A 15,006-nucleotide genomic window follows, 5' to 3' on the forward strand; every position below is an offset into this window, starting at 1 on the left:
TGGTTTGACAAAGAAAAAGTCACGAAATTTCATTTTGGAATTTTAGTAGACACCCTGATCACGAGAAACGTGGCAAAGGGTATGGTTGCAGGAAAAAGAGGGAGGGGAAAAAGAAGCGACATTTGATGGGAGTATTAAAACAAAACAATATATATATATATATAGATATAGATATATATACGTGAAGCTGAAGAGATTAGCCGAAGACCGTGAAGCATGGAAGCGTCTCAGTTGCGCCAAATAACGTGCCAATAATGGCAGAATACCTATGATAATGATTGATGTCTTCCCGTTCTATTGAAACCACGAGTGGCAAAAATCTAACACAATTCAGGTTTCATTATTGATTCCCGCAAAACAAAAACCGTAAGAGATTGCAACAAACGGTTTCTGATATGGATTCAGTACCGTGGACTCTTATAACGAATCCCTTTATTAAAACCGGAACTAACTGATTTAGCACATCTGGTTTCAATAGTCTCCATAGTTGGGAAGTCTGCCAAAATTCTTAGCCATGATTATCTTCTGCTGTATTTCTCTCTGAAGAATTTGTGATTTAAGAAAAATATGACGAGTCAGTTTTGAATGTAAATAATATTGGTCAACATCCTGCTAAGCACGTCACTACTTTTCATTCAAAATTCTGTTATGGTTCCTACAATTACTTCAAATTTAAAACTTTCGTAATCCACAGTTCACGTACAGTTATGAGTAAATGGGTGCTTCATAATACATGGATTGTCACCAGTGGCGTTTTTAGAATTTTGTTTCTAGGGGACTATGAACACGAGGAAGCAGGGGGCAATTGCCCACCTGAGTTTGAGAATTTATGGAATATTTTAATTTATGCATAAATTGAGGTTTTAATGACAAGACTTGTAGACTGGTGAATCTGATGTGATATGACACACACACACATACAAATAGCAATGAATACAACCTTTTATTCTATTCATAGTAGAAAAAGGAAGCATCTTCTTGTCCTACCCAACTTCCCGAGCTACTTATCCCCACCCTCTTCTTGATTTTGTTTAATTCAAACATTTGTCTTTCTTTATAACTAAACGATGTAAATATTCCTTTGCTATAATAACTCAAATGAAATGAAATGAAATCTTTGTTTTACGTCCCACGGTTATGCCGGTTAGGCTAAAGAAGACGGTGATGATGAGAGATGAGTGAAATGGTGGAATGAAGAAAAAGGGAGGAAACGGGAGAACCCCGAGAAAACCCACGAGCACGGTGCTTGTCCACCACAAAGTCCACACGGCGCGAGCTGGGATCCAATCAGGAACCCCAAGCACCGGAGGTGAACGCTATAATAACTCAAGTTCCGTTATTTTGATATGCGTAGAAGTTGGTGTAGAACACCAGTTTCGCTTATTAGCTTCGCTTAATTTTGGTGTTACTGCCAACCGCCGACTTGAATCAAAATTAATCACGGTCGAAAGTATGATAGGAGAAGCGAAAGAAAGTAACAACCAAGAAAAAGAAACAGAAGAGTAGAATGGACAAAAGAAAGAAAGTTCTTACATGGAATGAAATTCAACAAATACACTATTATTTCTGAACAAAGAGCATAAGAAAATGGAAAGTCAATGAAATTCTTAGAAATGGTAAGAAGGATTATTGTTGTACGTGGAATGCGAAAACTAACAAATTTATTTCGGGCGGGGGAAGGGCGAGCCTGGTAGCCCATGTTAAATACGCCACTGATTACCACTATTTAATTTTTGATCGTGATTACAAAGCAGTTCGTTAACAAAAAAAAAAAAAAAAAAAAGTCACCTTGTGCCACTACGTAAAGGCATATTGTAAAGTTATGAAAATTATATTTTACGGAATATTTGTTCATTCGTGATTATGTAAAGATATTTCTAAAAATTTTCAGATTTTTTTTTTTTTTTTTTTTCGTTCTTATATTCTCCTTCCGCTATATTTACAGACATTAATTTCGTTTCCCAGCTCTCGGAACAAGTTCTATTTGGCACACTACTAAAAATTCTAGTCAAAACTATACAAACTAAAGACCCATACACACACAATACTTCTTGCCCAGTTACTCGAATACTATACAATCATCAAACACAGGATAGGAGGAGTGTATTTAATATTTCATAAAGCATTACGCTTAGTATAATTTTAAGCGGACTGAAAAAAAAAAAAAAAAAAAAAAGCTGCTTTATTTCAACATTATAGGTTTATTCTAGAAAAGTACAGCTCCAACATCAAGTTAACCTGTGTTATATATATAAAATTAAATGCCTTGGAGCCTCTTTTTTTCTTCAATGCATTTATCTTGCTTTCAGCTGTATTTTCAGTTTTTTGTTTTCTTTCTACAGGCCACTCGAGTAAATGCTGATTCCTAGATTTTTTTTTTAAATCTAATTGTTCATTCCCTTCTGCTATACTTCAGACTCTAATCATGTATTTTTACACGAGTCTAAAAGTGGATGCGTAACTTTTGAAACTAACAAGGAACTATGATGCATTTAATTTTTTTTTTCCTACTTACTACTGTCTAACAGAGATTTTAAAATACAACGTGCCCATAAAACTCATAAAAATTAACACAAGAGGAAACTTCCCATTTCAAATTAGTTCACACACTTTTATTCCCTTACTTTTATAAAATAAAACTACGGTGTATACAGATATATATATCGTTTTAATATATATATTCTCTCTCTGATAACACAATGATGTATGAGTAGGTCAAAAATACGAGAAAATACTTTCTGCATTCACAATTGCCTTCTTCCGTCTGATATATATATATACTAGCTGAACCTGCACAGTTTTAATATGAGCGTGAATCTCCTTCCCACTTCTCATTATATGTGTGCAAGTCCCTTTACGGACACAAGTAAAGGACAGAAAGACTCTCAAAGGGAGTGAATTAGTATAGACAAACATATAAATGTAGTATTTTAATATATAGAATGTTGGCGGGAGTGACACCAAATGCATTTTTTTTTCTTTCTTATAATACCATATCCGAGTACGCCTCACTGTGAGTCCACAAGCCTTCGAAGTTGCCAGCTTGCAATAGGTTTTGTCACTCAGAATACGTTTTGAATGAGAGCTGGCAAATCTACACAAAATTTGGAATCGATCAGCGAAAACGGCACTTGTGGTTTTCGAGATCTCATTGTCGAAAGGATTGGCTATAAACATATAAACTTTTCTAGCATTTTCATATATATTTAAAGGATTATACCTAATGATCTGAACAGAACTGATAGGTTTTGGAGGAGAAGTAAGAGGCAGTGCTCCCCTTTTAAAAAATTCCATTGAGATATTAAAGTGTATCCAGTTACATATCCTAAATAATCCTTGGAGCCGCTAGCTTAGGTACTCATCTCTGATGCATGGGGTCCTGGGTTGAATCCCAGCTTGCGTCAATTGGACTTTCTGGTAGACAAATACTGCGTGCATGGGTTTACTTTGGGTACTTCCATTCCCTCTCACTTTTTTCATTCCACTATCTTACGAATTCTGGCCATCACCATTTCCTCTAGCCTTGGTGTATAATCGTGCGACATTACACTAGAAACTTCATTTCTAGCAAATTATTCGTTAAGAAACCAGACTTCCTCACCTTTACACTGGACTGAAGCGAGACTCGTGAGTGTTGACAGTTTTCGACGAATTGAAATTAACAAAAGGTAAGAGGATTTTTACGTATTTTCGTTAGAATTAATAGTAGAGACCGGATGTTAGGTAAAATGCCTATTCTTTAATATTAAAGATATGATCAAAAATAACGTTCTAAAGTTTATATGGAGAGTAATAGTTTCAATTTAAGCCAATTTTACTTTGCCTATTTCGCCCATCCTGCCTAAATAACTGCTTTAGTGCCTAATGTTGCCTATTCTATGCATTTTCTTCAAAATAAAAGCTTATTGGCGGAAATATATAATTTAGTATTTCAAGAAAGGATTCTGCTTCTCGAGAAATGTAAGTGTTGTTTGTAGTGATAAGATCTCGTAAAACTTTGGACTGCAATGTGTGCTGATAAAGTGCTATAAAAATTTGGACTATTGTGTGCATTGATAAAGTGCTATGAAACTTTGGACTGTTGTGTGTACTGATAAGGTGCTATAAAACTTTGGACTGTTGTGTGTACTGATAAAGTGCTATAAAACTTTGGACTGTTGTATGTACTGATAAAGTGTATAAAATTTGGACTGTTATGTGTAGTAATAAAGTGCTTAGAGAATGCATTTACCAAATATACATGGAACACATGTCAAGCTTCGTTTTTATATATACAATAAAAGAAGATAACGAACATGTAGCTATGTTTGTATATTCTTTGAACATTATCTACGACTTAAATTCGTTTTTAATTGTATTGAGTATTTATCTTCATTATTCCAAATTACATTGTACTGCCTATTTTTTAAATTTTAAGTGCCTATTTGCCATCCAGTTTCTTAATGCCCGAACATCCGGTCACTAATTGTTAGAAATATTTAAAAAAAAAAATTAACAGCTATTAAATACGATGAAATAATGAAAGAAATACAGAAGCCAAGGGCCAGAAAAGTACTAACTAAAATAAAAGAAAACCTTATCTTAATAAATGTTCAACAACGGCATATAAAACTACAAGTTAATATATATATTTAGAGCAACTCTCATCTTCAGGAAAAGAAAATAGATAAAAACATAAAAGGATGAATTACGAGAACTTGGTAAATTCACGATTTATATACATACAGGGTTCCTACTGATTTGCAGAAATCTATTGCCCTGACTTCTCTCTGACTTTCCCTGACCTTTGGCAGGAAGTTCCCTGACTTTTATGACAGATGTCTGATAACGTTGAAATATAAAGAACGGTGGATATTTATATAATATGAGAACATTTATTCTATAGAGACAAATAGCTGATACGTACATTCCACTTACCTCCCATAAAAATCTCAGCAACGTTCCATACTGTGATCATTAATATCTACCCACAAACGTCTGACAAACAATCACTCTGAAGATACGATACTTCTTATACATTCATTTAATAATGACAAGGCTCTTTTTTTTTTTTTTTTTTTTTTTAAATCCATATCCAGTTTCAATAAAGATATGCTACTTATTCAATACAGTAATTATTAGATTACCTATGAACATCTGACACTAAAACAAACACTACATATGAGACATCTTACACATTCATTAATAAAGTGACAAGGCTAGAATAAAATATCCACATTTTGTTTCAATTAAGATTGTGATTTGTGCAGTATTGCTTATTTTGTTTTTTAAAGTCATCAATTTGAGTTGTAACCTGCCTTTGCTTTGCGTCTGTCTCTACTATAATGGTTGGCTAAGCTGAAATTGGTGTACAATTCATGCTAGGAAAAATATATTTTATAAAATTTCCCTGACTTTCCCTGATTTCTGGTCTTTTTTCCCTGACCTGCACCGTTTTCCCTGACTTCCTTGACCAGTAGGAACCCTGATATAATAAACTTATACCTGCAAAGCAAATGACTTGAGAAGTCGCCATGGTGAAGGGAAAACAATTTAATCAGAACATGAAAATTTCTCATCTTCCTATTTCGAAGAAAGAAAACAAAGGAAATTATTTCCTCTTGGATTTAAAATGAATGATCTAAGGTTTGCTAATAAACAAAGCCAAATTATGCTCTGACACATTGGATATTTTATTAATAAATGCAAAAATTGTTTTAGAAGGTTACAACGCCTTGTGTACGTCACATTTCTTTTCTGTTGTAAAACAGAGATATGTTATTGGGGGTAATAGAGGGTTTTGAGAGTTTAATAATAGCTTGAGTGTGAAAGAGAACCTTACCTGTTGGACTTTCTGAACTGCAACTTGAGTGAAATTCCATCGTTTCCGTAGAGCTACAACCAACAACCAGAACTCCCAAATCATCACATGCATCCCTGGCCACACGATCCGGCCGGCTTTCTCCAGTGACCAAATATCGGCCAACATAAGGACATCGTCTATTCTTCAACGTAGCAGCTGGAAAATAAAGAAGCATTTCTTACTTTGTGTGATTGTACCAATACTAACTAATGTATACTTTTCTCCATAACGTATATCAATGTATATAAAATAACAGGTAGCTCCAGTTCTTGTTTAGTGTTCTGATTGGTTCCCTGTCCGTGACGTCATGTGGAGGGACTTTTTCCCATCTTGAAACAGTATTTACCAACTACCGTAATTGCGTATGCAGTATATCACTTGTTCTCTTGAACGATACCTCGTGATACCCATGGATGTTATAAAATACAGGATCTGACCACACATATCTTCATCCTATTAACTGAATGAAGCCAAAAAAACACCCTAGCATTGGCATGTTTGATTAGCTACTTTCGTTTTCGCCATATATGTTGGCTCAAAACATTGCGATTTCCACATGTAGACATGTAGTGTATCTGTCGTTTATTTTTATTTAAGTTGTTGCTTCAGATTTACATTATACAATGGTTACATGCTGCAAGTATGGGTGTACAAATAGGGGTGAGAACAAATTAACCTTTCACAGGTAAGAAAATTACCAATCATAGGATACGTATGGCTTCAAGATTATGTGGTGAATTCAAGATTCTCTATTTTATAACATCCTTGGCGATACCTCCACGTGACGTCATCGACCGCAAAGTATCCTGGGAAAAATGAGAGCAGAAAGGCTGAATCGACAGCCACTTGTAACGATATCATCCTTATCCTAAAAATGTATGAAAATACCGTATACAGGAAAATGGGACAAAATTATAGTTTGTAACAACCACTATTCAATGTTCCGATTCACTGCTCTGATTACAAGTGATTTGGGTACGTGAAGAATCACGTAAACAAGTCACAGTATTCAATCAGTGAATCGGAACAACTTGATCCAATAGACAATGAAGCATTAGCTAGTGAAAGTACAGTAAACCTAATCTAACCGTAAGAATGAAATTAAAAGACCATATCTAAGAAATCAGTAGATTCTCTACAGAGTATGCCTTATTATAATCTACATTTTAGTAACCATTACTTTAAAACAAATAAACTCAGTCCAGCAAATACAATAACAATATTTCCTGAGTAAATACACAACTTAAAAAAGATATCTTAACGGAAAAAAAAATGAAAAATCATCATTCCATACATATCTAATATTTTCACAAATTTTTATACAATATTTTCTTCTTTATTTTTGCATTTTTTTTTTTTTGATGTAATATGTTAAAGTAATTATTACAATTAAAATTTTTCTTAAGAGTACCAATATCGAAACAGAACCCGCACTACACAAATCTCTATTTGTTGACAGTATTGCACAAAATACTGCATGAGTAGACTAAGATCTCCAATTTCACTAATAAATTTATTCTTGCTGCGAAAGTATTTAGTACTTAATAAAGAGCGCCAAATGGATACATTTAAAACCGCTCTGACCTTAGACAATATATAGAATGGCATTGTTAGTACTTGTTCTCTAGTTTGCTTTTCATTATCATAGTTCTTTGTAATTCATACAAAATATTTATTTTTATTATTATTTTATATTTATTTTTATTTACATAAAATGAGTCCACATGAATAACATACACACTAATATACGCTGGAAATGCTACACAAAACTTAAATATTGCTTTGCACATGTAAATGTGATCAATAGTTTGGTACATAACAATTGGAAATCTTTAAAAGGAAAACGCTGATAGGTACGTAGAATGGTTTCAGAGATGCGAGTTTTCAAAATTCAGAAAGAAGAAATACAAAGAACTTTTTTTTCTTTCTTTGAGGCGGCAGCACCTAAACTCACAAGGACCTTTTTTTTTATTATTATTTTCGTACGCGCTAGTTTGTTATGAGGAAGAGAAGAGTTTGTTATGAGGAAGAGAAGAAAGAGGAAAATGAATGTGAAATTTATGAATAAGATCGAAATGAGAGATAATACAGAACAAAAAGAATTTACGAAAAATGATACCAAAAATAAAAAAAGACAGAAATTAGAAAAGATTTCTTTATTATTTTTTATTTCGTTTTCTTTTAGTTTTACTATCATCTGTAAACCTGCATTTTGTTGTACTATCTCCCATTATTTATCTTTTATTTAAAAAAAAAAAAAAAATCAAGTGTCGGCGAGTAGATCCAAAAATATGAAACCTAATCTATCCTAAACATTTTGGACCTACTCTGCAGCAGAAACATCACATTTTTATCATAAACATTTGTTTCTTATTAATTTTATTAATTTATTTATGACTTCTTTTACATGGCGAAGTTAAGCTCTGAAATCTTCTCCGAGCGCTTAACCACGTGCACACATTTTTTTAAAAAGCATAAATACACATAAATATAAATAATTACAAAAGGAAAGAATATTAACCTTATAAAAATGAATACGATACTTAAAAAAAGAAAATAGTTAAAACATAAAATGAAATAAAATAGAAGAAGCAAAAACAAAACAAAAAAGTCTACATTTGAAGAATACAATCCATAATAAAAATAACATAGAGATGAATTAAATATTGTATATAGCAGTACTAGTAGTACATACATATGTATATACGCTGTAGAAATTAACCAAGGTTACTAATTAAGTGGATGTGTGTACATTTATAGGTAAATAATCTGGTAATACAGAGATGCCTCATGGGCCACTAATATCTTTATCCTTACTTAAGAGAAAGGAATTCACAGATTTTTAAAATTTGGCAACTGTTGAATCATTATGTTTAAAATTGAGGTAAAGTGTTGTAGAGGCGTATAGTATTTACTGTGAAGGATTTGGAGTATGAACCGGAATTATGACTGGGTATGGAAAGCAAGAAATTCTTTCGTGATCTAGTGATCCTATTGCGAAAATCTGATAAATATAAGAATATAGTGCTACAACGGTTCTGGCGTAGTAAGTACTTTGTACAAGAGGGTAAGGTTATGTAAATTTAAATTGAAAATAAATCTAATGCAAGCATTTTGTACTCTTTGCAAGCGCTTTGTTTGTTACCTTGAAGATTAGAATAGGCAGAGTCGTAGTAGTCAAGATATGGAAGCACGAGTACTTTGATAAGTTTGATCTTCAGAGATATTGATTGGTAAGAAATTTCTTAGTCGATTTAATGAATGCAAGGCACTAAATGCTTTCGTTTCTTTTCTAATTCTTCAACAGACTTATTATACATATATAAATTCCCTTTTACATTTATCAGTCTTTCTTTTCAATACTCTTATCGACCAACCAACTTATTAAAATCTACTTACTTACAAGGTTTATACCAAAATCTACTTACTTATAAGGGTTGTATATCAAAATCTACTTACTTATGAAGGTTGTATATCAAAACCTAGTTACTTATGAGGGTTGTATATCAAAATCTACTTACTTATGAGGGTTGTATATCAAAATCTACTTATAAGGCTTGTATATCAAAATCAACTTACTTATAAGGGTTGTATAACAAAACCTACTTACTTATAAGGGTTGTATATCAAAATCTACTTACTTATAAGGCTTGTATATCAAAATCTACTTACTTATAAGGGTTGTATATCAAAATCCACTTACTTATAAGGATTGCATATCAAAATCTACTTACTTATAAGGGTTGTATATCAAAATCTACTTACTTATAAGGATTGTATATCAAAATCTACTTACTTACGAGGGTTGTATATCAAAAGCTACTTATAAGGCTTGTATATCAAAATCCACTTACTTATAAGGCTTGTATATCAAAATCTACTTACTTATAAGGGTTGTATATCAAAATCTCCTTACTTATAAGGGTTGTATAACAAAACCTACTTACTTATAAGGGTTGTATATCAAAATCTACTTACTTATGAGGGTTGTATATCAAAATCTACTTACTTATGAAGGTTGTATATCAAAATCTACTTACTTATGAGGGTTGTATATCAAAATCTACTTACTTATGAGGGTTGTATATCAAAATCTACTTACTTATCAGGGTTGTATAAGGTAATGATGAATTGAAGTACATAGAATGGCAAGCATCTTCTGGGTTCGGAGACAGGGAACCTGGAAGAAAAAGAAAATGAAATTTTACTGGATGTGAATAACTTACAAAATTACTTTAAATAACACCCGTACTGTGAAATATTGATATATAATAAATATATCTAAAACTATATTAAATCAGACCTAATAATCAGCATAATTATACGTGCTTTTCTTTTCTAAATGATGTAAATAATCTTAACTTTTATACTGGGCAGGGATTTGAAGGAAAATCGTAGATTCTCACGTTAGGGGCTTTGGCAACCCTCTTAATTATCAGAGGGGAATGATTCATACTTCATTGAAAAGTTTATGAAACACTAATTCCAAACACACGCACACTTGAGAAATTCCGCCCTATTCGTAGAAGAAGAAGAAGAAACAAAAATCCTAAAAAATATGAAAAAATAGAATTTGGAGACCCTGGCAACGCTTACAGTTACTCTACGCTGACAAAATGAAGCTAATAAACTTGTCACAATAATATTTCAAAATGGTAGATATTCCTGCAATACAAAGTGAGACAAAAGTTCAGAAAGAAATTTCTATTAAAACTTTATCATTTTCGAAGGGCTGTTGCAGACCTTCACGCTGGCGGACCTGGTGACCTTAATTATCACAGCGTCATGATTGATAAATTATGGAAAACTTATAGAATACAGATTTCAACGACATAACAGGCTTCTAGACCAATCAGTGAAAATATATCATCTGTTACATGGAACCGTCCTAAAATTAATGTAATTTACGTTAAAAAAAAAGACAAAAAATTTGGCCAACTTGCCCCCTCCTTCCCCATATAAGCAACAAGTACACATACAGGGTAGTACCATGTAGTGGACTACTTCATTGCTTCGCATACCAGTTTTTATGACTGTACTCCCCAAGGGGAAATGCCCCCCCCCAAAAAAAACCTGATGAATAAAACAAAAACAAAAAAAAACACGAATTGTACCCTCCCCCACTCCACCGTGGAACCCCCGACATACTTAAGATGCATATTGGCGGCAAGCTTCATCCTTCACGAACACACTGATTTCAAAGTTATATTCCTACCTTAATTAGAGACTGAGATATTAAGGTTTAAAACCCTGGCGGTGCAGTTACGTTCTTCGGAGTTTAAAGATTAAAGCAGGGCCGTTTTTCCGCTTAGGCATGCTAAGCACGTCTAAAAATCCTAGGGCGCTAAAGATTTGGGGGCGCAAAAATTCGAGGGCGAAAAACAGAAACACTGGTGCTGAAAATGTAATTTCCGTTCCCGTTGAGCTACGTGGTTACAAACGAACTAGATCTCGGCGGCTAATGTAAATGTGATACGTATAATTTTACTTTTGTTAATTGAAAATAGAGATTTATATTATTTGATAAATAAGAATGCTTAAGGACAGTTGTCTGAGGATAACTGGGGGTGACAACAAACTATTAATTGTACTAACATTAGGAAAAATACGTGTTTTCTGCTATTAGAAGACAAAAGCCAAAACTGTGGAAATGATTCCTTTTGCACTTTTTAATTGTAATAATTTACGAGGAACCTACTACTGCAAGCCCCGTCCATTTAAAACTACTAGCTTGTCACTCAATATGATAAACTGAACATCAGCATGATAATAATAATAATAATAAAAACAATTATAACAAAAACAAAGAAAGAGAATAGAGTAAGAGAGTTAAGGGAACATCCCTCCCGAACCAAAACTGGCAAGGTAATAACTGAAGGAGGGAGTACTCTGAAAATAGTGAGGGGCGTAACAATTTGATGTGCCTAGGGCGCCGGGGAGGATTAAAACGGCCCTGGATTAAAGTAACGATCTATTTATTCTGGCGATATGATTTCGAGGTCCTACTCTCATGTTTGATCTCACAATGTATGAGGAACAATGAAATTACAGACTTATTCGTCTATAACATTTACAGTGCAAAAGTTTCGATCTGAAGATAGACCATATATTTAATATCTGCAGTCGTGTCTTATATACTGGTATGCTGTAATGTATTATTTGAACAATATATCAATATGGATTTTCCACGTTTATGTACGTTGCTACGGTAAACGATACTTTATGTCATGGTTTATTTGCCATTATCAAGTAGTTATCTTCATACAAATGACCTGCAAACTGTTCACAATAATAAACTTCTAGTACAAAAACCAATCCTTTGCCAACTATTCTTTCCATCCGAAAGAACAAATAGAAATTCGCCATGTTGTTACTATAAACATTCCACTGAATCTGGAATCTTTTTATTTCTCTGTAATTCTTATCGAATAGCAAAGGCAACTTATTTTACAGTAAGAGAATATTGAAATATCTAGCAAAATTCATGGATACGGTGTTTGTCTACCACTGTTGTCGGTGTACATACTTGTAGTTACAATTTTCATTGGACTTTCCTTTAACACTAACCAAACTTTTGGCGCAATAGCCAGTAGGGGATCAGGTCTTTACCAGCCGGCTTTTGGCCATTCACTCCGTCAGCACATCGGCTTACTTCACTGTTGATGTTGGCATTCTAGACTGAAGTTTGCTACGTCCCTTTCTAGTAGCTCCTCAATTGTCATCACGATGCTGGATGAACGCCGTAATGTTAATGGCTCTGTTGAGTATGAACGGTCACTTATCTTTCTTCGGAGCAGACACGGTACCGCTTGACTTAGCTACCTCACGAGAAGCGATATTTCAGTGTGACTAGACTATTGGCACCGCGTTTCCCTTAGATACACGAAAACTAAGTAATTATCATGCTGAAACAACTTTCATATCATAGAAACAGATAATTAACCCTTTAGAGACATAAAAAATGGGCATCCTAATAGCTATTAAAGCCTATAACTAGGTACTGAATGACTTATATGGCAAATTTAACGCAAACGAAGCTTATAACAACATTCAACCTCTATCCAGATGTTTATATACCACAGCCATTCTCAAAGAAACGATCATGTGTTTATATGCCACGCCCATCTTAGTGTTTCTACACCAACACCGTTTTGAAAGAAATAATCGTGTTTATATGCCACACCTGTCTTTAGTGTTTATATACCACAGCCGTTTTACAAAGAAACGATCATGTGTTTATATGCCATGCTCGTCTTTAGTGTTTATATACCTCAGCCGTTCTCAACGAAACGATCATGTGTTTATGTATCACATCCGCCTCTAAAGGGTTAAAATAACAGTGAACAATTTATTCTCCAATGAGCTATTTATACAATAAAATCAAGAAAGAGAATGTTATTTCACTCCAAGAATACTTAAAGTCCTGAAATTTTCCTGCTGAAGCTTCTAGAAATCGCGTCATGAGGAAAGATGCCTAAAATGATACGGAAATGAAGGTCATTATGATTATAGAAGTACTTGCTACCAACTTGGCCTGTGAGAAAGGAAATAACAACTACAGACGAGAGAGAAAGATTGTCGTCTGAATCCCTTTTTAACCAAAATAACAAGATTCTCCTTTCCGTTCTCTCTCTCATCTTGGGGAGTTAGATAAGAAACAAGCTCTCTCGTTTCGACGGATGCCCGCATCATCTTCTCCCAACGAGCGATCAGCTTAATCTTCTGGTTTCTCTCTCTCTTTGTTAAAGAGTCTACAAGGGCAAGTTTTTTTAAAGAGACTACACGAGAAAACTTGTTTGAATTTCCCACATAAGGAACTCTTGATTACGTCATTGTGACGTCAAACATTTCAGCTTTCAAGTTCTAGTTACAGCGTTATAGTCTCGGGACTACTCCGTAACGTCAATGAAATATACGTTTTAATGATACTTCTGACTGACCTGCTAAGAGTGAAAAGACGTAAGTAAACAAAAAAGAATGATTCATGCTACTCATGTTTCAGACATACAGTACTTACACAGGTTAGTATTTTATTTGTTTATTTATTTATTTATTTATTTATTTGTAAAAGAAATCCACATAAATTTTTATTTTGATATCAAAGTAAGATTATTTATTCAGACCGTAACCTAAGAATACTTTCACCGTTTCAATTGCATATACTGTATCTTTGGTGAACGAGAGAACGAGATCCTTAGTTGTATTCCCGATGGGGTATTATCAAACTCATTACAGAGGTTCAGATTCTAATTTAGCAGCAGATATATATGCTGAAAATGTACATAAATACGAGGGTAAGTCAATAACTATCTGCAATCAATTTTTATTATTTATTATCACAAGAGTACAATGTTTCTATTCATATCATTTTTTAACGTAATCACCCTGCTTTTCATTGCACCTGGTCCACCGGTCTACAAGCTTTCCAATACCCTCTGCAAAAAAGATTTTTGTTTACGCAGCAAGTCACGAATACATCGCTTCTTTTACCTGTTGATCGGAGCTGAATTGACAACATCTGAGAGCATATTTAAGGGGACGAAACAAATGGTAATCCGACGGGGCGAGATCGGGACTGATATGCAGGATGCTCCAACACCGCTAAACGTAGCGTCTGAAAAGATTGAGCGGTGTGGGTGGCGGTTTCGGTTTTGCTCTCCAGCGAGTTTTTTTTCGGAACCCATCTCGCACAGATTTTGTGAAAGCTGAGCCTGTTATGCATGATGCCATATGCAGAGGCATGCCTAATCTGCACACGGGTTACTACTTCATCAACAGCCACTTGTCTGCTGTTCAGAATCAAGGCACGGGCTCATTCAATAAAACGAGCATCATCAGTTGTTGCTGTAGCTGAACGCCCTGCTCCTTCCTCATACTTGACGCCCGTTCGACCACTTTTGAGCTGTTCGATCCACTGGTAAACACTTCGTTGTGGCAACACATTGTCCTCGTAGTGTGCTGAAAAGTCTTCTATGAATTTTCCCTCCGGGTACGCCTTCACACCACAAAAAAAAAAAAAAAAAAAAAAAAAAAAAACGCTGTTCTTCTTTGGTGCACACAAAGAGTAGCGCAGCCGTTTTTACTTTGCAACAGCGCAATGCGGATTGATGTGATAACGCTGCAACTTACCACAGGCGAAGCCAACTCGGAAAGAAACCGAAAAA

The 15,006-nt window shown here is 34.2% G+C and overlaps 1 protein-coding gene across 1 annotated transcript in view; it reads right to left on the bottom strand.

Annotated features, from left to right (window-relative positions):
• Positions 1 to 15,006, bottom strand: part of LOC145672417 (uncharacterized) — a 572,617-nt gene that overhangs the window by 10,911 nt on the left and 546,700 nt on the right. The window contains exons 8-9 of the mRNA XM_081741570.1: positions 9,945 to 10,022; positions 5,822 to 5,998 (exon numbers count right to left, since the gene is read on the bottom strand). Of these exons, the coding sequence (XP_081597696.1) occupies positions 5,822 to 5,998; positions 9,945 to 10,022 (255 nt within the window). The remainder of the gene's footprint in view (positions 1 to 5,821; positions 5,999 to 9,944; positions 10,023 to 15,006) is intronic.

Source organism: Thermobia domestica, chromosome 16, assembly GCF_964235325.1.
Source record: "Thermobia domestica chromosome 16, izTheDome1.hap1.1, whole genome shotgun sequence".
Lineage (NCBI taxonomy): Eukaryota > Metazoa > Arthropoda > Insecta > Zygentoma > Lepismatidae > Thermobia > Thermobia domestica.